Source organism: Ptychodera flava, chromosome 22 (assembly GCF_041260155.1).
Source record: "Ptychodera flava strain L36383 chromosome 22, AS_Pfla_20210202, whole genome shotgun sequence".
In the NCBI taxonomy this organism is placed as follows: domain Eukaryota; kingdom Metazoa; phylum Hemichordata; class Enteropneusta; family Ptychoderidae; genus Ptychodera; species Ptychodera flava.
In genome coordinates, this window is record NC_091949.1 from 20,361,880 (window position 1) to 20,388,805 (window position 26,926).

At 37.6% G+C, this 26,926-nt stretch overlaps 1 protein-coding gene across 1 annotated transcript; it reads left to right on the forward strand.

Annotated features, from left to right (window-relative positions):
• The first annotated feature begins 1,121 nt into the window (after nucleotides 1–1,121).
• Nucleotides 1,122–25,961, forward strand: LOC139122930 (neuronal acetylcholine receptor subunit alpha-7-like). Its single transcript, XM_070688802.1, has 5 exons — nucleotides 1,122–1,253; nucleotides 2,877–2,921; nucleotides 18,502–18,611; nucleotides 20,626–21,167; nucleotides 23,122–25,961. The coding sequence occupies exons 1-5, from the start codon at nucleotides 1,251–1,253 to the stop codon at nucleotides 23,739–23,741; spliced, it is 1,320 nt and encodes a 439-aa protein (XP_070544903.1). The 5' UTR covers nucleotides 1,122–1,250; the 3' UTR covers nucleotides 23,742–25,961.
• Nucleotides 25,962–26,926: the final 965 nt, after the last annotated feature.

A 26,926-nucleotide genomic window follows, 5' to 3' on the forward strand; every position in this document is an offset into this window, starting at 1 on the left:
AAAGTTGCAGAAACAATCAGGGTGCAGATGGCGATAAAAAATGTACTGTTGTGGAATTGAACATGGGCGACATCATATCATACATGTAATATGGTCGTCTTCGTCCTCTTCCAGATTTTGAAACTCTGTCATGTTACGATTAGTTTTTAATAGACAAACAATCCCTGATACAGCTTGCCCTATTGTAAAACAAGTTCAAGTAGCTTGGAACCCATTAAGAGCCGGTAGCTAGTAACGTCTGATGATTTTTTCGATATTTTCCGATATGCAATTTGTACATGTACAGGCTTAGTTGAAATAGTCAAGATGTAATAGATTTTAATTTTTTGACTTAATATTTACAAAATTCCTCATCCTTTCTACGTGGAATTCTTCGAATACTACATTACACATAAACACACATGGAATGTTTTGGTTTGCAGAAACTTTGGCTCTAACGCACAAATCTCGCAGTTTCGTCTGATATTCCCGACCAGCTAAACATTCAACACGAACACAGAATAAGACTATTATATAAGGAAAGGAATATTCGCTCGATGATCAAATATGGCCAAGAGGCGGGCGGTTGTGTTTAATTTTTGTCAGGCTGTAGCCATCACTCAGAGTGCCAATTTATTTAAACTTCGCCCAAAAACAGTCTGCTATGACGTATAGTCACGACTTTGTATACTTATAGGCTTACTAGTCACACATTCCAAATGGTTCATTGACTTCAATTCAATTATATATAATCGAATCGCTTAATTTACAGGTGGGGACTGTGTCATTACTATGACTTCTTTTAAATATTACTAAGACGATGCATTGGAATGGAATCCATCCTGATCCTGTACGATCATAAATTGAAGCAAATCGAATTTCAGGAAATCATGAATGTTTAGGAAAATAGACGATTTTTATGGTCATTGATCATCTCATCATTACTATTGTGCAAAAATATTAAATGCTGTCAGTGTGGATGAAAGCACATTTACCATCTGCGCATGCTCGATGATATAAAATTTGAAATATTTTGTCTATACCGCGCTACTGCACACACACTTTATAATAGTAGAGAATGTGATGCAGTATGTTATCTAGTCACGTGTCGAAAGTAACCGAATTTTATTCTTTCAGGGGCACATACCAACATCCGATCCATATTGGCACAGAATTTACTTAAGGATTATAACACGTTCCTCAGACCTGTGTATAATCTCTCAACTATCACAAATGTCACCTTTGGTTTGGCCCTAACTCAGATCATTGACATGGTAAGACATTCTTTGATATAATTATATTTGTCTGCTTGCATATTAATTGAATTAATACATAGATACATAGATTCATAGATAGATAGATAGATAGATAGATAGATAGATAGATAGATAGATAGATAGATAGATAGATAAATAGATAGATAGACATACATACATACATACATACATACATACATACATACATACATACATACATACATACACACATACACACACACACATACATACATACATACATACATACATACATACATACATACATACATACATACATACATACATACATACATACATACATACATACATACATACATACATACATACATACATACATACATACATACATACATACATACATACATACATACATACATACATACATACATACATACATACATACATACATACATACATACATACATACATACATACATACAATAGACCGATATAAACTTATATAGCTAGATAGATGAGTGGTTGAGTGAATGGATGGATAGATGAATAGATGAATAAGATTGACAGGTGGGTTTTTTGGTGGCGGGTCGTCGGTTGGTGCCAGAACGTATTGTGGATGACTCGTTGACGGATTGACAGGTGGTTGGGTGGATGGAGTGGCCGCGGCGGGGGGTGGGGGGAGGGGGGTGGTAGGCGGATATGTATGGATAACATACAGAACCACACACACTCTATAGTATCATTACAAACATTATTGATTCTACCACATTTGTCAATCGTACTTTGACATTCTTGCCTGTACTCATTCAAAGTGTGAACGAGTAGGCTTCAGGTGAGTACTGACACATGATACTAGTAATCAGGTCACTAGGGACAATTGAGCATCGGTATACAGTTAAGTGGAGACATTTTAAAGTCTGCATCAACTACTGGAAGAGGGTGATCTTACTTAAGAAGAATGCCTAAGATCTTCCTTCGGGCAGCTCAATTTTAGACTTTACGATACATTTACGCCGATCATAGTACCCCCATCACCGGTCTGGAAACTGCAGCTGGTTTCTTTGTGATATAGCTTGATGTGGATTAACAATAATTCAGCTGATGTTGTGTATGTTATTTACATGTCATTTTTGTCCCTTGAATAACAGCACTTTCATGTTTTTCAATCAGTTGGTATAAGATCATATCGCAACACTGGAGGCCATTTTACCCTCAACAGACTTCGAAGTTTGATTTCTTTCAAGTTTTGAGTGCACTGCACTTACATGAAACAAATTTAAGGATTGACAAAAATACTGCACTGTAATCCCCATACAAACGATGTAAAACGAACCACTGGAAACGAGTGTTCAAAATTGTATCCGTTTTTAAGCTGATGTTTTCGACTATGTACATTCAATAGAACCTAAGTACATATTTGAAAATTATGAATCATCATCAAAGTTTTTCACTTCTAAATGATGAGAAAAGGCGGTGATAAAGTCTGAGACCAATCCAAATAAAACTCTTTCCATGCAGTTTGGTGATTCATACCTTAAACAATCGGCGTTTCTAGTCCGGCAGTGGAGGGATCGTGCACTGATGTACATGTGGAGGGCGTTGTTATTGCATGTACTGATATTCTAAACCGATTCATATGTATTTTATTGTTTGTCTCAAAAGGATGAACGGAACCAGAGGATTACAATAAATGTGTGGCTACGACAGGTGAGTATACTGATACCGACTTCTGTTTTCTTGCTCACAATCTTCATTTCTTAAGGTAAAAATATAGTTCAAGTTTTTAAATTTCGAATACCATAATATCCAAGGTTTCGCTATTTCCTTTGTCAGATACGCAGACTACGTGCAAAAGAATTATCTTCGTCACTTAGTAATGTAATAATTATGCGCCATTTATTGGCAGCACTTAAGGTAGTACGCGCCCCGAAAGTAAAAGACTTAAACTTTTGCTTAAACTTTCATCAAAGACTCTTTCAACCGTTCTCTTTCAAAATCAAGAATAAAAATCGGCGGCCACCTCGCAAATTTTGGTACTACAGAAACAAATAACCCAAGATTTACCGATATTTAAAATTCAAAATGGCCGCAATCCCTGTGTTAACTCTAAATAAATAAAGTTTTCGATTTTCAAGAAACTAAGACGGTGAAAGTTTCTCTTACTCCAAGGGCTTCAAAATAAGCCCTCACAAGAGGTACATCAGAAAAGAATTGGAAAAGTCTGAGAGTCCAAATATTTGTCCCAAAGGCGCTTCTACCTTAACGCTCAGTTTCCTCTGTAACTGTACTCATTTATCCAAAGTGTATCAATGAGAATTGTTTGAATATGCAAATCAAATTATATTGTGCCATTATAAATGGAAAGTATTCATTGGTATAAATTGAGCACAATGTAATTTGCTGAGATCCCGGTTCAGAAAGCAGTACAGCTTGTGTTCGATATGAATACATGTTTTGACTGTGATGTTTTCGCTAGGTGACTAGGTGCCGTACGTTGTGAGTTCAAATTCAGCCGAGAAATAATTGAACTTTCTACCCTGGCTTGATAGTTCTGCTTATGGACATAATTATCCCCGAGGCCATCTTAAGCCCAGTTTAGAAATATATACATCACTTTAATGAAGTTTGTGTGCAATGTACGATAGCGAGTGTGCATGTGCGAGTGCGCCAAGAACTCTGAAGCGTGTGGATGGGTCGCGGTCAGAAAATTGTAACCACTTAGCTCGGTTATTGAGGATTTACCAGAGCGGTTTTGACCTTTGTGTCTTAAGAATTCGCTAGGTGACTGCTGTACGTTGTGAATTCGAATCCGATCGAGAAAAAACAAACAAACCGCATTTTGAAAACAAAGAGAGACGCTATTGTTCTTTTGCATTTACGAATGTATCCTTAGTCATTAAAACCATTGTGATTTCACTGTTTGCTTTGGTGAATATATCTGTTTTGAGCTTCTCTACGAGGGTTTACCACTAATACATTATCTGACATTGCTAAATTAAGTCCCATAGCCATTGTTGATGGCTTGGCGTTGATAGCCCAAGTGTTTGTTGCTTTACAATCTAAAAAAGTTTCTTTTTTAAAACCACGGTGCAAAATGGCACGAAAGGGTCGGTCAGGTCACGAATATACCCAGGGGTCTTGTTGTTAATTGCTTTGAAAGATAACATCAGAAGTTTGTATTTAATCTTAGGGAGTATATACAGTCAATGCGAATTGACAACCACAACAGATACGCCAGACTTTCCCGCGCATGCGTGGGATTTCTCTGGCTGTTTGCCGATCTCGCTTTCATAACGAGCGCATACAATTTAGCGGAGAATGCACCCACATGTCGAGAATCGTGAAAACGGAACACAACACTAGGACCAAGTTGCATATCGGATTATCTCCCTCTAAATCTCGTCACGTGTTCCCGTCCATCATCCTGCCAAAAGTTCCGGTCTCTGTCTGATTCAAAGTAACGACACTGCCTTTATTTTATTTCTGCTTAATGCTTGAGCACAAACGACGGAAACAACACTGAGATTGTTAAGTCGTCAATTCCAGAAAGGATAATGTTCGTTTTGAATATTTTAAAATGAAACTATGCTCTAATGAAAGCTCTCTTCCGAGAGGCTAGACTCCATGACAGTGACTCAACACTCGCAAGCCCATAGCCCGCGGGGAATGTTGTTTAGACGAAATGTTAAGTACATAAGATCTATTCGATTTAAATTTCAGTCCATCAAAAGGTGTGAATCAATTTATTTCAAAAGTATAAGGAAAGTGAAAGTGTGAGAAAGCAAGGCTTTTACTTTGTCTATGTCTCCTACTCTAGTTATCTGTCTATCTGTCTGTCTGTCTGTCTGTCTGTCTTTCTGTCTGATTGTCTGTCTGTCTGTCTGTCTGTCTGTCTGTCTGTCTGTCTGTCTGATAGTCTGTCTATCTGTATGTACCGTGACAGCAAGGTGATAACATCAGCCATTCACCTGATTGCCATTTTGTATGTGCAATTCATTATGAAGCGTAGGGGCCGTCTGTGTCTCAGCAAGGGTCGGAAGAGATACCCTCAGCATCCTGGCTTCTAATAATCTTTCCTTCGCCGAGCATTATTAATCAAGCTAATGGTACACTTTATGGCATGACGGGAGGTGGACTTTTCTTGCTCTTGTGAGGTGATTGACTGTCTTGTCGAGTGATTAAATATATTTAAAAAATTTAATTGTGCCCCGGGCATCATTTTCGTATTCAATCAACCTCGCTGGGGACCGGCTTAGCTTCATTGCCCTCGAGTCTCACGGAGGAGAGGTTAAACATTCGTGTGCTGACAGGTTTTGTTCAGCGGAAATGACGTCAAAAGTGAGCAAAGTATAACGGGAATATTCATTTGTCATAGCGCGCCATTTACACTGCAGACGCCATCTTGTCCTATTCTCTTTGCGAGTACAATTATGAATAGCCTATGTTCTTCCGGTTACACATATTGTTATAACCATCAAATAATAAATCTGTGGTTACATTCACCAGTAGTATTGCTATTACCGAAGCTATAACATGTTTCAAGCTGGCTACAAACACGACACATTACGAGTTCTTATGGACAGGATGTCCAACTATCAGTGAAGTGACGTATGTGAGCATCAACATTAAAGCACCAACTCAATAGCTTGAAATTACAGTCATCTCAAATCTCCGTAAGTTATCAGCAGCTCAGTGTCATTTGATGGCTTCAAGACACTCAACAACGTCTAATGATAATTTTCATCGAGGTGATGTCAGCATTGCCTACAAGCTCAGGTGTTTTAAATTTAGATTAGATTTGTTTCAACTTGATATTCCTTTTATGTGTCATTCAGCAGCGATTAACCACCCACTGATAAGGCACTCCATCAAAGTTTTTCTGTCCACGGCATATAGGCGTTGTATATCTCTGTTACCGTGGTAATGAAATTCCTGACCTTATACTTACTCAAAATACAAAAAGACTGAATTCCTATTACTACATAAATGTTTCCTCAAAGCGAGAGTCTCTGGGTTTGAAGGAAGCTATATTTATTGTTCATTGTAACTGATTCGCTGGTTGACGAAATCAAAAACCCTAGAGGAAAACTCAAGGGTCTATGACAAAATGCAATAATGGCACGACTATGCAAAGAAGCGAGCACTTAGTGATACGATCTTGTCCCTCGGTTCCCCTCGGTTCATTTTTCGATATCAGGCGAATATGGTGATCACCAACAAAGCAAATTTTCCGATATAATGTGTTATGAAAGACTTTACCATTTGAAAACATATATAGCCATGTTTTTCACAGATTTATCCTACAAACATATACATAAATATAGACTATTGTACTAGGCTGGCCTGAAAGTGATAGTCTGCGTAAAAGCAGTGCATTTGCAAGCGATTTTCCTCGCACCCTGATTTTGACTTCACCTGAATAGGTTGATTAAGTGATGGACTTTCCGTCATCAAAGAATAATCATACCATTACATGCATTTTTATTTTGTCGATCTTTTGTTTGAGTTCATGGATTTTGAGCAAGTAAAGATATTGCGACTAAGGTTCTAAACTTCGGTCAGGCATGTCAGTCATATTTCCCTAAGACGGTGGGGGAAATTATTATACATTTCTAGAGAATAATTTTAGATCATTTTCTTGGTTCTGATATCATCAAAGCAACTGGAGATGAGACTAACTTGAAAAGAGACAGCCAAAGTGATTTTAAGAAAGGATGCCGACATTACTCACTGCACTATGATACAAGATTGCTAGCCCTTAGCAATAAGATTGTAGTCATTTATACATTCATCAGGTCGAGACCTCTTTCTTGGTACCTTTTATATATTCGCATGTCTCTAAAGGTAGTTTTAAATTTCAACAGGGTTAGCGCGGGTTTCGGTCTCAAGGGGATTTTGTGCCAGTTGCGAAAAATGATATCTGCTCGTAAAACATGATGTTGTCGATCTGGAGGTGCAAGGGTAATGTTATCGCGCTTTGGATATTACTTTAATTTACGAGATATGGCCATATCTACCTGGATATTACAATTATATCCCTAGCTTACAAGATAGTGTATCATTCAATCAAATCAACGCCAAATGACGTTTATTATCCCCGCTGTTATTGCACTCCTTTCTGTTGAAAGCGTATAGCATCGCGCAGGAGATGGACAAAGTTGCAACTCTGTTATTCCTGCCCAGTAACGCAAAATGACGAGGTCGGCAAGGAAATGTGTGTAGTTTGACTGACGTGTTCGATGACATGAAAGAAACCTCAAATAAGCTATGCATGTGTGAAAGTGAATCTTGCGGTCAACCATGTCGGGGGGCATGTGCCATTAGAGCAATCGTCACAGTCGAAATAATTTCCTTCGCATTGTCCGGTATGTATAGAAACAGACAAATTGTTAGCGAACACAAAACGTAAACATTAATGCACTGGGGAACAGTAAACTGTAAAGTGTTAGATATATATTGTACAGCATTTCAGTAAACGGCACATTGATCCTGTTGCCTTTGAAATATCATCGACTAATAAGACATGTCGTATGACTGAACAATACTGGCAAAAAACCGTGCAGCGCATCTGACGCCTATGTCGATAGGTTATGTTTACTGAAATTGTAAAAGATACCTGTTTACCTCCAATCCCGACTTTTTCCTATTCTTATGCATTTGGGCATGAGTTTGTTACTTATTTCTTTAAAATGAAAGGACACAAATATTCAATGAAGTTTAGTTTACTCTGTTGAATTTTTATATTGACTGTTGTCTTTCCATAATTGCATTAAAATGAACCCTTTCTAATACCTTCAATGCACTTGATTAAAAAGGACTTACAGAAAAGTATGAGTTAATTCGTGGCTCATTGCAAACTGTAGACCGTTATTTTAACAAATTTGATTAAATAGGATGAACTCAGAGTAGCTTGTGTACCTATATTAGATTCGTCATTGTTAAACTTTAATACGTTCGAAGAGGGAGCTCATAGTAAAGGGAACACATTACCACATGAGCAAGTAATGTACTATCATGAGTTTAAATTTCCCAACGGTACTAGAGGTAAAGTGGTGAACGACTCGCCCTATTAGCAGCTTTCATTTTCGCTGGTACATCTTTGCCTTCAGAGTTTAATTTTCTCGACCAAGTACTGCCTTGTACCTGGTTTACACAAGCGATGTCTTTCCTTCCCGTTAACTTCATGGCCCTTGCAAATTGGTCAGAATTTCAGAGCGTTTATGAGAGATCTTGCAGGGTTCCCTAAATCGTAACAGTGTTGGCAGATTATGGTAATTAGCCTCCAGATAACATGGTCAAATATAATGACTGCACACCTATCGAGTTATAGCGTATTAAATGTATACTGTCACCTGTTAAAATTTTGCCACGGTTACCATTGAAAGAGAAAATCTATCCAATCACAGATTTTAAGCGGGTGGCTGCTTTTTAAAAACTGCGCCCTCACATGGGCATTTTGAATACCAAGGAACGCCCCTATGACTATGTATGGGCATATTAAGATTACAGGTGACTGCGTACCTTTAACTTAAGGTGTTCGGATTCAGACACAGCAAATATCGACAAAATGCAGGACGAATATGAATAATAGCTATTATTATACTAATTTCATCGGGAATGTGTAAACGCGTCACTATTCTTGAAAGAGAGTGAAAGGCGATACATTTGAAAAATAACGTTCTATTGATTTTCACACCTTCCCTTATTCTGATTATACTGTTATCAAGAATAACCCTTGAAAGATGTCAATCCTGTTTCGTTAAGGTGGAAATCCTTCGGTTCGTTCGTTCACACGATGAATAATTGCTATTATATTCATAAATTATTCATCTTGCCTAGACTGTGTGGGCAAGAGCTAACAACTAGGTGTTCCTGGAAGCGATCGCTAACTTCATTACCGTAGTGCGAATATTGGGATATAATTGAGTGAACAAGAAGCAATAATGGCATTAAGATATTTTAGATGACTTCAAACATTTAAAATTCACGCGACAAATATTTTGAAAAGGTAGTTTTGTCACAATGTATCCTTTCAGACAAAATTTTCAGTATCAACAAAGCTTGATAAATTGTGTATGATTTTGTTATTGCAATATGGCGCTTCAATGCTGTTCTTAAGAAAATGGTGAAACCTTGAAAGACTTTGTATTTCAATCGTAGAAGAGTCAAAGTACGAGAGACCACACAAACATTTGCTGCAATTATGATAACGTTTCACACTTACATACCTGGGATTTTGAAATCAGTCGAGTTTATACAGTGCAGCAGAAAAAAAATGTCGGCAAATATACGGACGACAATCATTGGATATAAAAGTAATATTATACAACACGCATCGATGAAACTTGTAATTCCTTTCGGAGAAATTTAGCTTTTAGCATGAAAACCAAGCAAGTTTACTGACTGTATGGAAAAGTAGAATAAAGGCCAATTAAGCATCGCTCCGAATAAAAGCACATCAAATTTGAACGTAATAAATAATCATAGCCTCACAAAAATTTCCGGCAATATGAAAGATAACAGTACAAACCGCTCGTAGGTAAAATCAATAAAACGGGACTTGAGCGAGAATGTGAATAGTAAGCTATTAAAACTTTATTTGCTGAACAATTGACATGTTGGATTTTATTATATATTGAATATTGACCGCGTTATGAAAATAGAGTTTCACAGATTATCTCCTATCATTTACAAATAAAATTACTGAATTCAGATCAGGAAATAGTGGCAAACACCTCGCTGTACGTAAACCTGGGAAAATGATAAGTACGGTATAATGTAAGGTAAAATGTCGTACCTTCGAAGACTTACAATTTTTGATGGTTGCTGTCAAATTTAATGTCTTCTCAGCATTTTGATATTTGTCTTTCCCTTTTATTTTGTATGTTAACGAGGGTAAAGTAAGGGAGTGTTCAGTAATTATGGTCAGGGGAATTCAGAGGGTGGCCATCTGAAATTGTAAAAATGCGAAGCGAGGTCATACTTTTCAAACAGTAAAAAGGCCGGGGGTTACTTGATTTTCAAAACTTTCCACCCTGTATGTAGTATATGTATTCTTTCAATGTCTAAAACATTCTAGGAAATACAAGTGATTCTCCATGTGTTTTAATGCTCTGAAGTCTCATTAACTTTTCTTCTTGGCAAGTCTATACAGGCTTGTCAGAAAACACGTTTTGTCAGCAGGATGGGAATGGCAGGATCCCGGCACGCTGTGGCTGAAGTAGGTGCAAGCTATAAGGCATAGCCAAGCCTATACCCGATGCATAAGAGCCCATATATCAGGAGCTATGCTTCAATTGACTCAAGCTATTTTTGCTCCATGACTGACCTGTATCAAACAAGTATCTATTTAGGATAACACATTAATGCACTACATTCATACGAAGTTTCAATTTCAATAGCTTTCAAAAAAAACATTTGGGAAGCGTTGACCAATAAGACAAGGCTTAGCCTACACCTTATACAATGGGGCCCAATGTCAGAAAAACATGTGATATTTCACACAAATTATTTTTACTCCATGGTTTGAACTTATTCAAAGTAAGGTTTAGTTAAGATATTACATTTAATACACTAATTTCATTTCAAGTTTCATTATTTACAGCTTTCGAATTAAACAGTGGGAAATATTTACATATGGGACATTGCTTAGCGTACACCTGTATATGGGTCAAAATATTGTGCAAAACATTTGACTCAAATTATTTTTGCTCCACGGTGGGTGTCTTAAAGTATGACCTATTTCAGATACATTTACAAAAATATAAAATTTGAAGTTTCAATATCAACAGTCTCATAATAAATATTTAAAAACATATAGGCTCGTTGATAAATGAGCCCATAATACAACACTTTGAAGGTGTACTTTTAACAGCGTATTGATATACCCAGTGCTCAGCTTACCGCCATTGACTTTATATCTGCGTCCGTTGTTAGTGTTGATGATCAAATTCAGGTCCATACTTGAATTCTAGCTTCAATAAGAACAATGTACATGACGCACGGACAAGTTTCATTGACAATATCAGGTATTTCAAAATGTTATGGGAAATTGAGCAAGAAACTGTAGGTTATACATGGAAGAAAAACATTGAAAACCTTTCAAATATTAGAGTTGCCGTATCTTTTAAACAAAGATCAAAATTTGAAATATGAAAATTTCCTCTAGTGATGGTGAGACTCAGGGGAGGGTCATCCACTTTTTATCATCTACTAGGAAGTCATCAAGATGTTTTGAGTGAGTGGGAGTTTCTATTATTTTTGCGGCCCACCCCTGGCTATGATAAATGAACTCTCCCTAAGGAAGGGCGAGGAAAGAAATATAACGTTAGTACGTTGACACCATTTTCCTTTACTACATAGTTGGCGCTCTAAAGCGGCAATCTGTTTTGATTTCTGATTTGTTGATGAATAACCCATCGCTGCTAAGAAATGACATATCTCTTCATCATCTGTAATACTCAGGGGAAGCGTCTTGCTCGTTGATAATCAAATATATAAAGCATATTTGACAAAAATCGTGCGATGTAATTTTTTGAATCGTAGCTATCGGCCGTTACGTTTGTAAAGCGATATAACTCTCGAATGTGTTGGAAATTCCTAATTCAATTATGCCTGGCACACTGTAGGTATACGTTAAGAAGACAGCCAAGAGACTTTGTCAGAACACATCATAAAAATCTTTTTGTTCACGTTTGTCTTCTTCTCATGAATCGTACTGCCATCCATGTTGAAGCACTTTTCAATGCCATTTATGATTGGATCTATGGCAACTATTTTTGATGATTTTAATCTTGCTGTATTCGACAAGTCAATGTGTCAAGAATTCAATTTGTACGATTTAAGATGAGCTACTTGCCTCTCTTGAGTTTGTGTGTTCAGATAGTATTGCTGTCGTCGACATCGGTCAAACCATACGTGACAATCGCCCGAAAATTAGAAAGCAGCTGTACAAGGAAGAAAATGTATATTTTTATGGGTATTAGCTATGGTGATGGCTACATTAAGGAGAGTTATAGAAGTATTCTGCAAAAGCTAATTCTCAGTTCACTTTAAATGTTTTTTACGCTTTTTCAGCTCCCGTGTTTAAGCACCGTGCTAACAGTGTACAGTTGCCATGATGTGCGTGGGTGTATGTCTGTTTGTTGGTTAAATATCTCAATGAAGGCTGATTTTGGCTAAAATGAATCTGATACCGAGATTGTAATGGCTAGAAGTTATCATAGTTTAGTGTCTGTGGCTTTGATGAATGTGTAGTTATTAAAGGTGAAAGTAGTCTTGACAACGGGATGAACCTCACAAGTACAGAATTGGGGTTGTTTGAGAAAATGAATTTGGTGTCCAGGGCCACCTGTAGAGGGCTACAATTCCACATGTCTCCTCAAGAAATTACCAAGTATGCAATCAGTTCGCAATTTTTAAAGATTTGTCTTTATGTCCGAAACTATGACCCTAAGACTTCTAAACCGATTTCATCCAATGCTGTCAGAAGTACCATGAATGACATGAGCATGCCACTTTGTTTTACAGTATGGTATGGATGTAACCTAGTGTCTTTGTAAAATAACGGAGTGTCTTTGTAAAATAATAGGTAATGTTTGTTTCGGGTTCGAATCCGATAAAAGTTCTCCTGAATTTGTTGATGATGCCCTTTAAAATAGCCACCGTTTGGTCATTTGTTAGTTTTTGTAATTGTGAGGCAATTGCGTACCTGTATGTAAACAATTGCGTTCATATAGTAAGTACAGGCATGGACGTCATACTAGATAATATACAGCTTAACTTCTGTTTGAAAAGGATAGAATATGACTGCCTTGCGGCCTTCTTCCTGTCATTATTTTGCATTCATTTCAACTTTTTTTTAAAACTTTAGTTATGACCAAATTTGGCAGCCAGGTGGCTGTTTTTTATTTGAGTAGTAAATTAGGCGTTCAGGCTTTTGTCGATTTGATTCAAGTTTGAACGAGTACATGTATGCATAGCAAATTAATTTTTCGTGCAGTCAAATATGATCACCACGCAGCCATAATTTTTAAAATTTTTGCCTGATGCACGATCACTGTATCGGTTGATTTCGCTTACATTTCAGTTTAAATTTTGCACATCCATATTACTGATGATATGATCAAATATTGCTATTTTTGCTCATATAGCAACATATATCAACAAGTTCATCTCAAGTTCTTATAAGGGCAATATACCATCACATAATTATTTACGTCAATTTCTTTTGAAAAATGATCAAATTTGGTCACATGTATCTATGTGATTGAATGTTTCACTCACTCAAATATATCTCAGCTAATTCCTTTCAAGGTGGGTACAAGTACATTGTACAAGGATACACATATTCACGACAAAGTAAGCTAATAGGTAAATGGCACGTTTTCCTCCTTAAACACGAGGGAGGGCGTATTCAATTCGCATCTTGTGTCGTGATGTCCATGCAAACTATCTCCAGTTTGAGTACTAATAAATTGAATACTCTTATTGATGGTGCAGTAGAGAACTTCCCATGATCATTCCGCAAGGTATAGAATACATGAAAACAAGCAGAAATTATTCTGTATCACGTATTATATTCCGTGGACAATTAGATTTTGCATGGGTAATTATAATGTCTTATGATAATAAACATGACACAAAGATATGCAAACCGTGTATATAAGCAGCAAATTCATCACAATTTCATTGCAAAGTGTAAGAGTGCTTTAAAATAAATTTTGACATCTCTAAGTTTCTGTGAGATCTATCTGAGCTTTTTATATTTTTGTGTCGTTAATTCTTCGAGACACAGCCATCTTATTTCCTCTGCAACATTGGAAGGCGCGGTCGAATCCATTTCCCGTGGAGAATCCCTTTTGATTACATAAAGCAAAAACAGGAATTAGAAAATGGGAAACAGATACACGACTTTTGCATTAATAAGGCGATTATGAAATAATAAATGGTAATGGCTCGCGATACAATGTAAAAATATGTCAGACAGAACACAACAGGTAAACGTGACTGAAATGTGAAACCATCTTACCGTATACGACACTCTGAACAAAAAGTAGACGATGTCTTTTCCTCTATGAAGATTCGAAAGGTGTTGAGACTGTGGAGATTGTGACTTATTTAGATTAAGGCAGTATGCGCCTCAAAAGTGAAATACTTAAGAAAACTTTCAACCGTTTTCTTACCAAATCAACAATAAAAGTCGGGGGTCACCGTGCAAAGTTTGGAACTAGCGAAACAAATTACCCACATTTTGCGATATTTGAAATTCAAAACGGCCGCCATTCCTGTATTAAATTTTGGTTATTCAAAACACTAGACCAGTGAAAGTTTTCTTTCTCCAATAGCTTTAAAACGAGCCCCCACATATGGTAGATCAGAAAAGAATTGTTGAAATTTGAGAGTCCGACTATCTGTCCCGAGGCGCGTTCTACATTAACTTTAGATCTTTTGATTGCTTTCTAATGAGCTTCACATATTGGTGTTGCTAATTAAGATTGCTGGAATGCATCTGAGTGATTAGTTCACAGGTATAACGAACGAATTTCGGCAAAATATGGCATGATGTCATGAATTAATTAGGCGTGCGTTGTTGATATGATTGCTTGGTTTTTACCTTTTCCCGAGATTGCGTCCCCTGAAACCAATATAAATGATTAATACCCTTGTACATAGCAGTGAATCTCAAAATTAAGTTTCATTGAAATAAAATGTCGAGCTAAAGGTCACCTCAACATTCAATAAATTTCAAGCCAATGAGTAAATTCAACTATAAAATGTATATACAATATATATATATATATATATATATATATATATATATATATATATATACATATACACGTATGATTATATGTATAATAATGTTATATACGACATCTTAGTAAGTATATATGATATATCATATCATATATGTGTATATCATATATGCACTACTGAGATATTATTTATACACACTGAGGTATCATATATATATATATATATATATATATATATATATATATATATATATATATATATATATATATATATATATATATATATATATATAATTACTACAAGTATAACGTAATAATATCTGTTACCTAAGTTTCATGCATCCTCAGCCGGAAATAAATTTTTCTGGGCCTTTACAATTCTTCGCCATCACTGACATGTTTGAGGCATACCATTATACTGTGTCTTAGATGGTGTTGAAATTTGAGTTTGTTTTGGTGGTGACATTTTGAAACCAACTCAGAGCATTTGTTTAACACTCTAGATTTATCGGCATTGATAATGTGTAGCTTTTCTGATATACAAAGATTACATCGCGTGCTTATGTTAGAGTAACTCGATACTCTGTCAATAATTGACCATGACACGTAAAAGACCTGGTCCTTGTCCTTAAGAGACCAAACAAACTTTGATAGTTCAGTTCTATTCTCATACTTTCTGTTACGGAAGGATTGCATGCGATTGGCGAGGCGTGTCTTGCAGGTGTTATCAGTGAGGCACATGTAAACCTCATTATTGACTCCCGTTGAAACTTAGGCCACGTAGATGACATTTCTGGCTTGACAGTCGCTTTTTAGTTTGTCTGAGGATTGCAGGATGCATGAAAGTTGAGCAACAGATATCATTACTTTGTACTTGAAGTAATTTGTTTTATTTTTTATAAAGCTCTGTTATTAGCATCGAACACTGTAATTCCCCACGAGGAAAACTGTTTTTCAAATTTTAGGATCATCATTAATTGAGGAGCTTCCTTTATATAATAATACTTGGACCTGACAAGAACTTTTCATGATAGTGAGAAAAAGCGAATTGTCGATTTGTATTTTATTGTCTGAATTTTATGTGACTCCTCTTTCTGTATTTCCACGTACCAAGCAGTGTCATTGGGTGACAGTTTGCAATCCATGATGCCGTTTCAGAAGCGAAAGAGAGCTTTCGCAGCTCACGGTTGACCGACAAACATTACTGTAGGTTTTTGCCTTTTTTGGTTTGAAGTGATGCGTTTTGAATCATACCCTGATAACCGTGTCATTCGATAATCATCACGTTTATGACGATGATCTTATTAAGTCAGTCAGGAAGAGAATCACCAGTTCCTTCAGGGATTTTGAGATAAGGTGTTCGAGATTTGGCATTATCGCTTTTAATATTTTATTTCCTTTTTCTCCTTGGGGCTTTAGGTGACCTAACCTATACGTAAAATACATACATTGTGGTAAAACGCACCCTGTTATTAATTCAATCCATTATACAATTACTCTTAATTGTCCGGAAACTATAGACACATAGTGGAGAACTTCTCGTCTGATACGTTAATTTTCTGAATTGCATTTAGGGCGTACTGCAAGATTTTACGATTTTTAAAACTCGCCTATGCTTTCAAAGTTAATTGCTTATACTCATGGGAGAGTCTTAAAATGAAAAGATGGAAAGGGGCAACGATTATACGTGTGTGAATGTATCGTTGAGTGTTGCTAACTCCGGGCGAACTGAGAAGGAAGACATAAAATTAATGACTTCATTGATACATCATGTTAAAAGACTACCATTTGGATACTGACCTATCACGACACTTCATTTGGAGGCGTTATCTTTCGATGAAGCCGTTCATCACACAACCACACAGCTCTAGGGCTTTTTACATAAAAGCCGTAGTGCTGCGATACGTTCTATTTTCTAGAGGTTTACTACGTTTTCAATGTCCAAATTTTGAGCACACAAATGTTATGTTATATCGGATCAACAATTCAATGAGTGAATGCATGTTTCAAAAAGTCCTGATCCTGTAGAATTGCCGACACGCAATAAGTAAACGCAGGTAATAGTTCTTCCGTATGATAAAATACTTTATACTTTGACTCTTCTTGTATATACAGACCTAGTCAACAGACAATGTGTATTCATACCTAGTCTACAGACAATGTTGGGACTGCGTCGTCACTTTTTGTACATGAAATCCCGTTCAATTATAGAATGCTGAGTCCTGCGGCCTCGACGTTTTATGGCAGAGTCAGAATTTACATTCAACAGAAGCGGTAGTGCCTTAATATTCGTTCTTTATCCTATCTAAGACGACTACAACAAGTGCCGTCCGAGATGAGATCCTATATTTAACCCTTTCACAACCATGGTTTGTCCCAAATCCATTGTTTTCTATGGTAAAGTTGGAACTGTATACAGGGAACTGGGGGTGAAAGGGTTAAGATGATACACTATTCTCCTGAGAATGGTTATCTTGTCGACTTCATTTATGTTTTAATTTATTTTGCACAGAGTTTAACAGTTGTTTCATGACGAAAATGATAATTAAACAAGACACTAAGGGGCTGTCACTACAGCTGGTACTGCAAAGTTTTGCCAATATCCGATGTTCGTTATCGAACATTTAGGTGATATATGTATGTTAATTCTTTAAGTTTGATCCCTAGGAGAAATGAAACAAAGTTGTGTTACAGAACAGTTGTAGCCAGTATTCAAACCCACGTGCCAACTTTCATATAAAGAAATCGAAACCTAAGGTAGAAGAATGCGCCCCGGGAACATATATTCGGACTCTAGAAACTTTTCCAACGTTTTAGTTAATATTCTACCACTTGTTGATACTGTTTCGAAGCTCATAGAGTAAAAAAGTAGTCACCAGGCTGGCTTATTTTTGTGAAAATCTTAATTTTATTTTTTCTCAATAGAGTTGACACAGGGGTGGAGGCCATTTTGAATTTCAAGTGTCCGAAATATTAGGTACTTTGTTTCTATAGTACCAAATTTTGCAAGATGAGCCTTGATTGTTATTCTTAATTTCGGAAGGGAATTGTTTTAATATCCCTTACGGGAATTTTGAGCAAAACTTTTTTTCAATTTCGAGTCGCAACCTACCGCAAATACTTGAAATACTATATTTCTTGGATCATGACATTTTAGGGATTTTCTCACTCTGTGTAGCATTTTCGTCACCAGCTGCATGAAGAAAGCATTAAACTGTAAGCTTCCTCTCGCAATTTTAGCTTTCACTATTAACGACGTCATTGCTGTCACCTGGGCGACTCAATCCTAATCGATGGGGTCACAGAACATTGGTGCAAAGTCAAACGCCAATTCCTTGCACTTAGTGAGCAAACACCTGATCTCGGTTTCCTCTTTTTATACTGGATAAAGCAAAGGAAAGCAAATATTAACCCAGGGATTTCCAGTCATTACTTAGGCAAGAAACTTGCCAGTTTGTCGGGGATTTCACTTATTAATCCCAGCCTTGGTCAGAACAACAAAGTAATTCGCTACATGTATTCCTATACAGAACTGGAAAGACGAATTCCTCGCTTGGAACGTGAGTGAGTTTGCCGGAGTGAATGAAATTCGCTTGCCAGCCGAGTCGGTCTGGAGACCGGACATCGTTCTGTACAATAAGTAAGTGATCAATTATTATAGATGGAGTGCGAGCCCTTTGATTTCTTGTGAACATTGAGAAGTGGCACATGTTAAAGGATATTATCTAGTTTAATGTTTGCGTATCCGAAATGCTTTTAATTAATGGTCAATAGTGACATAAGGTGAAAGACATCTGTAAATTTACAGTTTTCTTTTACAAAGTCTTTTATAATTTGAAGAAACGATGCAATGGTAAAGTAAAACACCGATTCGGTTTTGCAATACCCTATTACGATGTTGAATTTGGATGTAGCTAGTGAATGGCAACATGCACGACATTCCATATTCTTAAGTATCGGCATGCACACATTTTGACCTTGAATTTCGTATGAGCTTCGAAACTGAAAGTTTTCACTTTAGTTTAAATTCGTCCAAGAAACTTAAAGTTATCATATTTTAAAATTAAGTATAAAATTCAGCAGTAAATGAGCAGATTATGATACTAGAGAAACAAATCACCTGATATTTACCGATATTTGAAATTTAAAATGGCGGCTATTCATAAGTTGGTTCAATTTGAAGAATTAAATTTGAGTTTTCACAGAGAACGAGACTGAAAACTTCACTTTTTCTAACGGCGGTCTTTAAACAAGGCCCACACAAGCAACGTGCTAGCAAAGTCTTGCAAAATTGTGAGAGTCGGAATATCTCTCTCCCAAAGCACTTTCTATGTCGCAAAGCCTGACACAAGAATTGTTCCTTGGATTCTGTCTAAGCAACACGGGCAGAGAGCGAATTTTAACGATCCATGCGCCATAATCTCATGGCAATCAAAGCTGAGTAAACAAAGACATAATGAACATAGTGTATTCAATAAATTTATTCTCTTTGTAATGAAACTGAGAACAGCTTCTGATGAAATGTTTGGTTGGAACAAAAGAAAAAGCAACTTTCGAGATATGTTTTCTTTATATCTGTATGCGGACTACGACTTCATGATATGAATCCGAATCCATTGCTTTCTTTGGTAGAGTTGGACGAATCACAGGGCAAAATGGGATGAATGGTCAAGCGTTTGGAAATGACACAGTATTCAGCTTGTTAACAATTCCTGTACATACAACTACAATAACGGCTTTGAGTTTAGGCTCAAATTAAATTGCCAACAATTTTGTGATGCACATGTTACATACGCAGACCGTGTTTACAAATAGAAAGCTGATCTGTAATATAGTTTTTTTTGGAGTAGAAAAGGAACGTGTAAAAAAAAAAAGCAGAAAAGTACTGACACAAAAGGTATAAGCGTACACTTGAGGTCACTTAAAGTTCCTGAAGGTGGGAGCCAATGTTTTAGCTTTTGCATTGCACTTTCACTCCACGTTTTGGTCACATATGGCCGGGCAGCATTGTACAGATATATGATTGATTTACGCAGATATCTTAAAGGAAACTGCGACAGTCTTGGAGTAAAACAGCATGTTTGAAATGCTACAGTTGTTGCACTGTAGGAATTTGTCTCCTTTGGACTCATGCTTGTCACAGCTTGTTGTACAAAAAAAATATCGTGGAATTTATGATTGCTGTGAAAGAGGCGGGATAAAATGTCTCTGCGGTTATTTGGCGGGATTTCAAAAATATCGAACTGGACGGGAGAAGACGCGACGAATCGAGGGACTATCGACTTATGCGTCTGGTCTAAATATTGACATATTTTGCACTTTAAAAATGTCAACAACAAAGTGTGCCTTTATCAAAACTCTATCCATTTGATCCAACAGCTCTAGGGAAATTGTTAATCCCTGTCGAAGTATGAGATATCCTGCGGGTTGTCAGCGATATTAGTCATCAGTTGTCTAATATGAATTAGGGGCTACATCAGGTTTCATAAAAAACAAGTTCTCTTGTTTCTTTCGATGTGTTTGACTCACACTGTAAATTACGGTTGTTCAGTATCCCGATAAGTCTTGAAAATACTTGTCTATAGATAATAACTTTTGCAATTGTCCGATTTATATCACTCGTATACTTTCGTTGTTCATATTTCTCTCAACAGTGTGGACGAGGAGTTTGCCCACATAAAAATGGACACGTTGGCGATCGTTTCCGCAGACGGCGGCGTGTTTTGGATGGCGCCGGCCATTCTCAAAAGTTCCTGCAAAGTCGAGGTGTTGCATTTCCCCTTTGATAAACAGTACTGCACTCTGAAGTTCGGTTCCTGGGCCTACCACGGATGGCAGATGGAGCTGATCAGTCGCGATGGAGACAACGCTGACATCGGGAACTACATGAACAACGGAGAATGGGACCTCGTCTCGGCACCGGTGAAACGGAATGTCCAATACTACGGATGTTGCATCGAACCCTTTCCGGATTTAACCTTTACGATTATTTTAAGACGGCGACCACTTTTTTACGTCTTCAATCTCCTGGTGCCTAATTGCTTGATCGCGTGTCTCACTCTTGTCGGATTTTATTTGCCGCCTGATTCCGGTGAAAAGGTTACCATGGTAATAACTAATCTGCTGGGCCTAATCGTGTTTCATCAATTTTTAGCCGAATCGCTCCCGCCTACGTCAGACAAGGTACCTCTTATAGGTAAGCCATTGCTAAACAATTCGATTTTTTCGATCGAAGCCTTTGGAATCTATGCACACTAAAAGGCAAATTGAGAAATTGATTTACGAACGCATTTTTGACGTGTTGCCAACAGTCTTGCTAGATGCAAATTCTCTCGCTTATACAAATAAAACGAAAGTAAATTGATGATGCCCCATAGGGTAGGAAATCATGTGTAGCCAGCATCAACCTAGACTATTTTCCTTTGAACGATTTCAATAAGACGTAAGCAGCGAGACGATTTGACCATGAAAGTATTCGCTTTGATTTGATGCTTAATGACCTCGTTCGGTTTGATGTGAGCTGCTCCAAATAATACGATGCCACAGGTTCTGTATATGTACGTGTTGATTGCCATGTGGGATATCATGAACGAGCTTTTTGCCCTTGCGTTTCCGTTATATAGCCATCGATGACCTTTGCATAAAAGCATGCGGGTGAAATCGACAGAGTCCCATCAATCTGAGGTTTTTATTTTTTTTTCTGTGTTCCCGATGTTTGGATAAGAAATGACCGAAGGTGTGCGAGCAACTTCTCGCCCATTTGCTGGTTCTAATGCGCCCTCCTGGCGAGAATGGGTTACTATGCATTAATCACTTGTTATATCTTCCTCCTTGTCGTCGAAGACAGGGTTGGTGTCTAATTACACTTTATCACTTTCCATTGCCTATAAAGGTAAGGAAATCTCTCCGTGTACCGCAACAAGGTGACAGGTATACCCAGGCTTGTTTGTGTGTGAGCGAGAGTGGAGATTACCAAGCTACAGCAAGACAGATTTGAGCACATATGACATTTATTTTCTGCGTTACTTCACCATGTAGGTTGCCATGCTGGCGGCAGATGCCCCAGTGGAGCCCGAGGAATTGTCGCCATACATCCGGGAATTTGACCGTGTCATAAATAATATATGTGATATATGATCAGCATTGATATCATTCTGGGATACAAAACATGTAACAAGAGCCAGGGCTAAAATAACGGCACGAAAATTGGTTTGCAAATTTCTTATCTTTTTATTATCGAAATTTCAGTCACCTTCTGTGATTTTGAGGCAAAGCAAAAAAGTGCGCCTCCAAAATCGCGCTCCAGAAGCACGCAAGCATTTTATTAATTCAACCTGCAGTGAACTACCAAAGGCTTCCTGGCTATATCCTTGACAACAAGGCATTAAAATGGTTATTCCTTATCTTTTTCGAGAAAAATTTTTTGTCGGTTTTCAAGACCATATTTTTATAGATTTCTTCAAGCTGTTCGTCGATCCTTTTGAAGACGTTGCGAGAATTCATGACGCTTGCGCTGAAATAAATGTGTGCTCGCTTTCCGGGTCAAACAGAAAAAAAGCAAAACGAATCTCACTCAAATTCGTAATCTATAAGTCGTTCAAGTACAACAAGTGCAAAGTCCAAACACATTATTAATCATCTTTAGTGAGTGCTTCTTGCACTGTAATAGATTGCCTCGCACTTCAAGCATGGCGGCCTTAATCGGAAAACTTTTTAACGAAGTAGAGAATTAATTGTCCCCAGAATTACAAGCGTGGAAGGCTAGCAGCCATCATGAGTTCAAGAAAGATCACGTACAAAGTAGCGCTGATTTTGTAGATGTTAGGTTTAGCAAATTAATAGTCCCCACTTTATTACGTTCACACTATAACATAATCAAATGGTTTTAAATTTGTCATCTTCAATTACAAACGTGATCTGAATTTCGCGCAAGACGCATTATTGCGCGCACATATGTTCCTACGATGACTTTGCTGAACGATGTCACTGACAATTTTTTTCTTCACCCTTCACCACCATGGTTTCGCCCAAACCATTGTTATCAACAGTGATTATAGGTCTGTTTACCGTGGATCGGGGTAAGCAGGTTGAAATAGTACTGAATTTTATTTCAAACTGCTAACGTTGTTTCGGTTTTTCTCTTTATCCAGCTTTGTATTTCTCAGCCATGATTCTATTGGTGTCGCTGTCCTGTGTACTGACAATATGGGTACTCAACTTGCACTTCCAAGATGGCTACAACCATGAGGTGCCCAAGTGGGTCAAGAGACTTGTATTCGGATTCCTAGCCAGAATCCTTCGGATTCAAAAAGCGCCAAAACACGAAGAAAACTGTGACATTTCACTCGCAACCCTACGCGAGATCTCACAGGACTTGGGCAACAGCGAGAGCCCCAAGCGGCGGGTCGAGACCGTTATGGGCAACTCGCACCACGAGAGAGTGCCAAAACGCTGTTTCTACATGGACAACAATCGCTTCTACTACAAGCGTGTCCGGACAAGGGGCGATGAACCCCAGCAGAAGGAACAAAGTAAAGAGAAGAACAGCCCAAAGCTTCTGGTACTCTCCACCCAGTCAGAAAGGGACATAAACGAAATTTTGACCCACGTAAAACAGTTTTCCCGCAGAATGGCGTCGAAGGACAAACGAAATCACACGCTGAGGGAGTGGAAGGAAGTCGCACACGTTGTGGACAGAGTGTTGTTAGTTGTGTTTGCTATTCTCTTCTCCACTGTCACCATAGCTTTGGTTGTCAGCGCTACGGGATAACCGTCCAGTCGGGATGATGTACAAACTTAAAAAGTATTCGTAATTGCTAATTTATAACCTTTCACGGTCCCCATTACCAAAAAAATATGAACTGAACACATCACAAAAAATAAACAACAACAATGGACCTAGACCCTAATTCTAGCGGGGAAGGGATTAAGTAATTGACTTAATGTTTATATACTTTTTATTGATATTGATAGAAACGGTATTATATTGTTACAAAAAAAAGAAAGACACATTGTTGTTCACTCTCTGAGCTCTGGACACGAAAGAGAAGTAAATAACGTGACGTCGTCTCTGTCCAATAACGCCCAAACTTATTTCGGCACATTTTAAAAGCAAATTTCGTCCTATAATTAAGTCTATTTGGTGTATTTTATAATAACCAGGAGAGTTTTGAAACGTATCCTTTTCGATATATCAAATTCTCACAAAATCTGACAGGTGAATTTATGGACCGATGTACTGTGGGGCTGCAGCCTTATTTTTCGTAGGTAGAAGTAGGACAGTCGACTTTTTAATATTTATTGCAATTTCAGAAATAGGTTCGACAGAACTTTGTAGATCATGTAACATCTCAACTAAACTGGCCTATATGCAATTGTGCAAAACGGAAGTTTTATAAAAGTCTGTACATATGATTGTCATGAAAGTTCGCTCACCGGACAAGACAACATTTATTGATCCTCTGAGCAACAAAACTTATTTCAATGCGAAAAAAACCTGAATTCACAGATACGTTTCTATCATGGAGGTAGCGCGCAGACTTCCTCCACGTTTCAATCAGCTAATCGCCGACGAAAAAATTAAACAAGGAAGACAATTAACTCAGAGACATGTTTGTTTTTAAGTTGTCCATGGCCAGTCGTGTTTTGTTAAGCATATGCTGGCTCCCCTTTGCCAAATAAAAAATGATGAATAATTGATCAGACGAGTTCATCAAAACCGTCGACAAATTTCTGTCACCCACGTGTCTAGTAAAATATTGATTACACGGAGTCTAGCAAAGAGGCCAAGACAAAGGGGCGCTCCAGAAAAAAACAATGTCGGCTCCAATCACACACCCTCTGCAGACAGGGCATACTGATATCTGAGGGCCATGGTCTCTTAATCAAGAGTGCATATATTTTTCACTGTCCTTGCTGATGTCAAACATTTTAAAAGCTGGCAGCTCGCACACGCACACAAAAACAAGTATTTTGACCCATGGTGATCTAAGATACGAAATGTTTAGTGTCTAACTGATCTTCTTTGCGTTTGGTATGCTGCTCGCTCCGCCTTTTAATTGGAGTTGAAGTGTCAAATTCACATTTGCGTGGGAAACTTCGTGTACTATTTCCCTCGTGGAAAAGTATAAAGCTTTTAATCCTTAGAATGTGTCTACTTTTGTTTTCGTTATTTTTCTCGAAGTTTTTTACTGTCTGTAGGAATAATTACCGATTTTGTATTTTTCTTCATCAAACCACAGACAAAGTCTGTGATCAAACGAAGGTGTGTATGTCGCTGGCATCTTACCCCCTCGAAGTGTAGATGCCTACCAATTTCCCTTACAAATGCTATTTTGCCAAATTATGACAATACTTGATGTAGTTTGACTTGACTGTGTCAAGTTTTGATGTTGAAGTTGTGATTTTTTATATACAATTATTAGTATGCAACTTTTGAAGTGCTTTTCCCCCACCAATTGCATACTACCTGTGACGTCATATGCTAAAATATCAAAACAGTGCATTTGCACGTCTAATGTTAGATCGAACTGTGCATAATATACACCACAAACCGGAAATGACGTATCCGTGGTGTGACGCAGGCTATGGCTAAACTATAACAGGATTGTCGAATTATCCTGACTTCCTCTTTAACTATAAGGTGTCGTTTTAGTTTGAATTATCAATGTACTGTTGATACAGCGTTATTGAAAGACATTACTGTATGCTATTATTTTTGTATCAGATCCCACCTATTTTCTTCGCCCGGCGGGACGTAAACATAGACATAAAATGTGTAGTTGGTTGTTGAGATTCAAGTCACATGAATTTCAGTCATATTTTGGCGTTTTATGAATCCCAGCGTTCTGTGCTACGTGACCGGTTAACTGCAGCCGGCAAGTTAGTAGCGATATCGCTTGAAGTGAATTTCTTCGCCATTTTTTTCAACAGACTGACAATTTTGTCAAAACGATTTGTGCTGAATAAATTTGGGTCTGTTTCTGTTTCATTGAAAGTCTGTTTTGTTTATTTCAAACACAGGGCTTATACAAGGCAATTTCTACTTCCCCGCGTAATTTCTACGCCCCCATACGAACATGCCATTGCAGTCATTACTATCCCTCCACATTGCTAGTCGGTACTAAGGCAGTGAACATGTAATTATGGAAAGCGTGTTCCTATGTTTTATATCGTCATACTTTTATTTCAATTTATGGTAATGTCAGAGTAGCTATGTTATCAGTTCACCCAAGCTTTTTACTGAAACCGTTTTTTTAACGGAAATGAAACATGACATTTTTAAAATCGCATGTTCTTCTTTGTTCGCCAAAGCGAAACCGTTCTCATACGAGCAAGCAAGCTTCGGAGGCCACGATCAAGCAAAGTAGAGGCGTTTCATTATCTTTTATTGGTAGACGTTTAGGTATGTCGAGTCATGGCGTTGCAGCGCGAGATGTGCACACGACACTGCAGATAAAAAGTTTGACAGCATCTCATCAAGTCAGGATTTAGGTTTGGCTTTGAACTCTTGCGAACTTACAATTTACCCGTAAGTTGGAGCAATCACTCACTCAACCATTCAATATATTTAAATGCTAATAAAAATAGTTGTTCAGCCTGCTCGACGATATACAAAAAATTATGGAGTTGCAGCGTTGTAAATTCCCTCTTTCTACTGACACCAATTGATATCTAACAAAAGCTTTTCCCCTCGTTTCTCCTTTGATTTGAGTCTGAATAGCGTGTAACTCGTTCCATTGCATATCCCGTTATCGTAATTTTGCATCGCGATCTAATATCAAATCCGAACGTATGCACATTGTACGGTTCTGCCTGGTATTCATACACTGAACATTAAATGGGGCAAAGTACACGATTTTCAAATCGATGTGTGTATGATTGCTCCTTGCGAATAATTGACTTATTCGATTGAAATTTACTTCAATTTGCTGTTTGACAATTTATAAATGTATC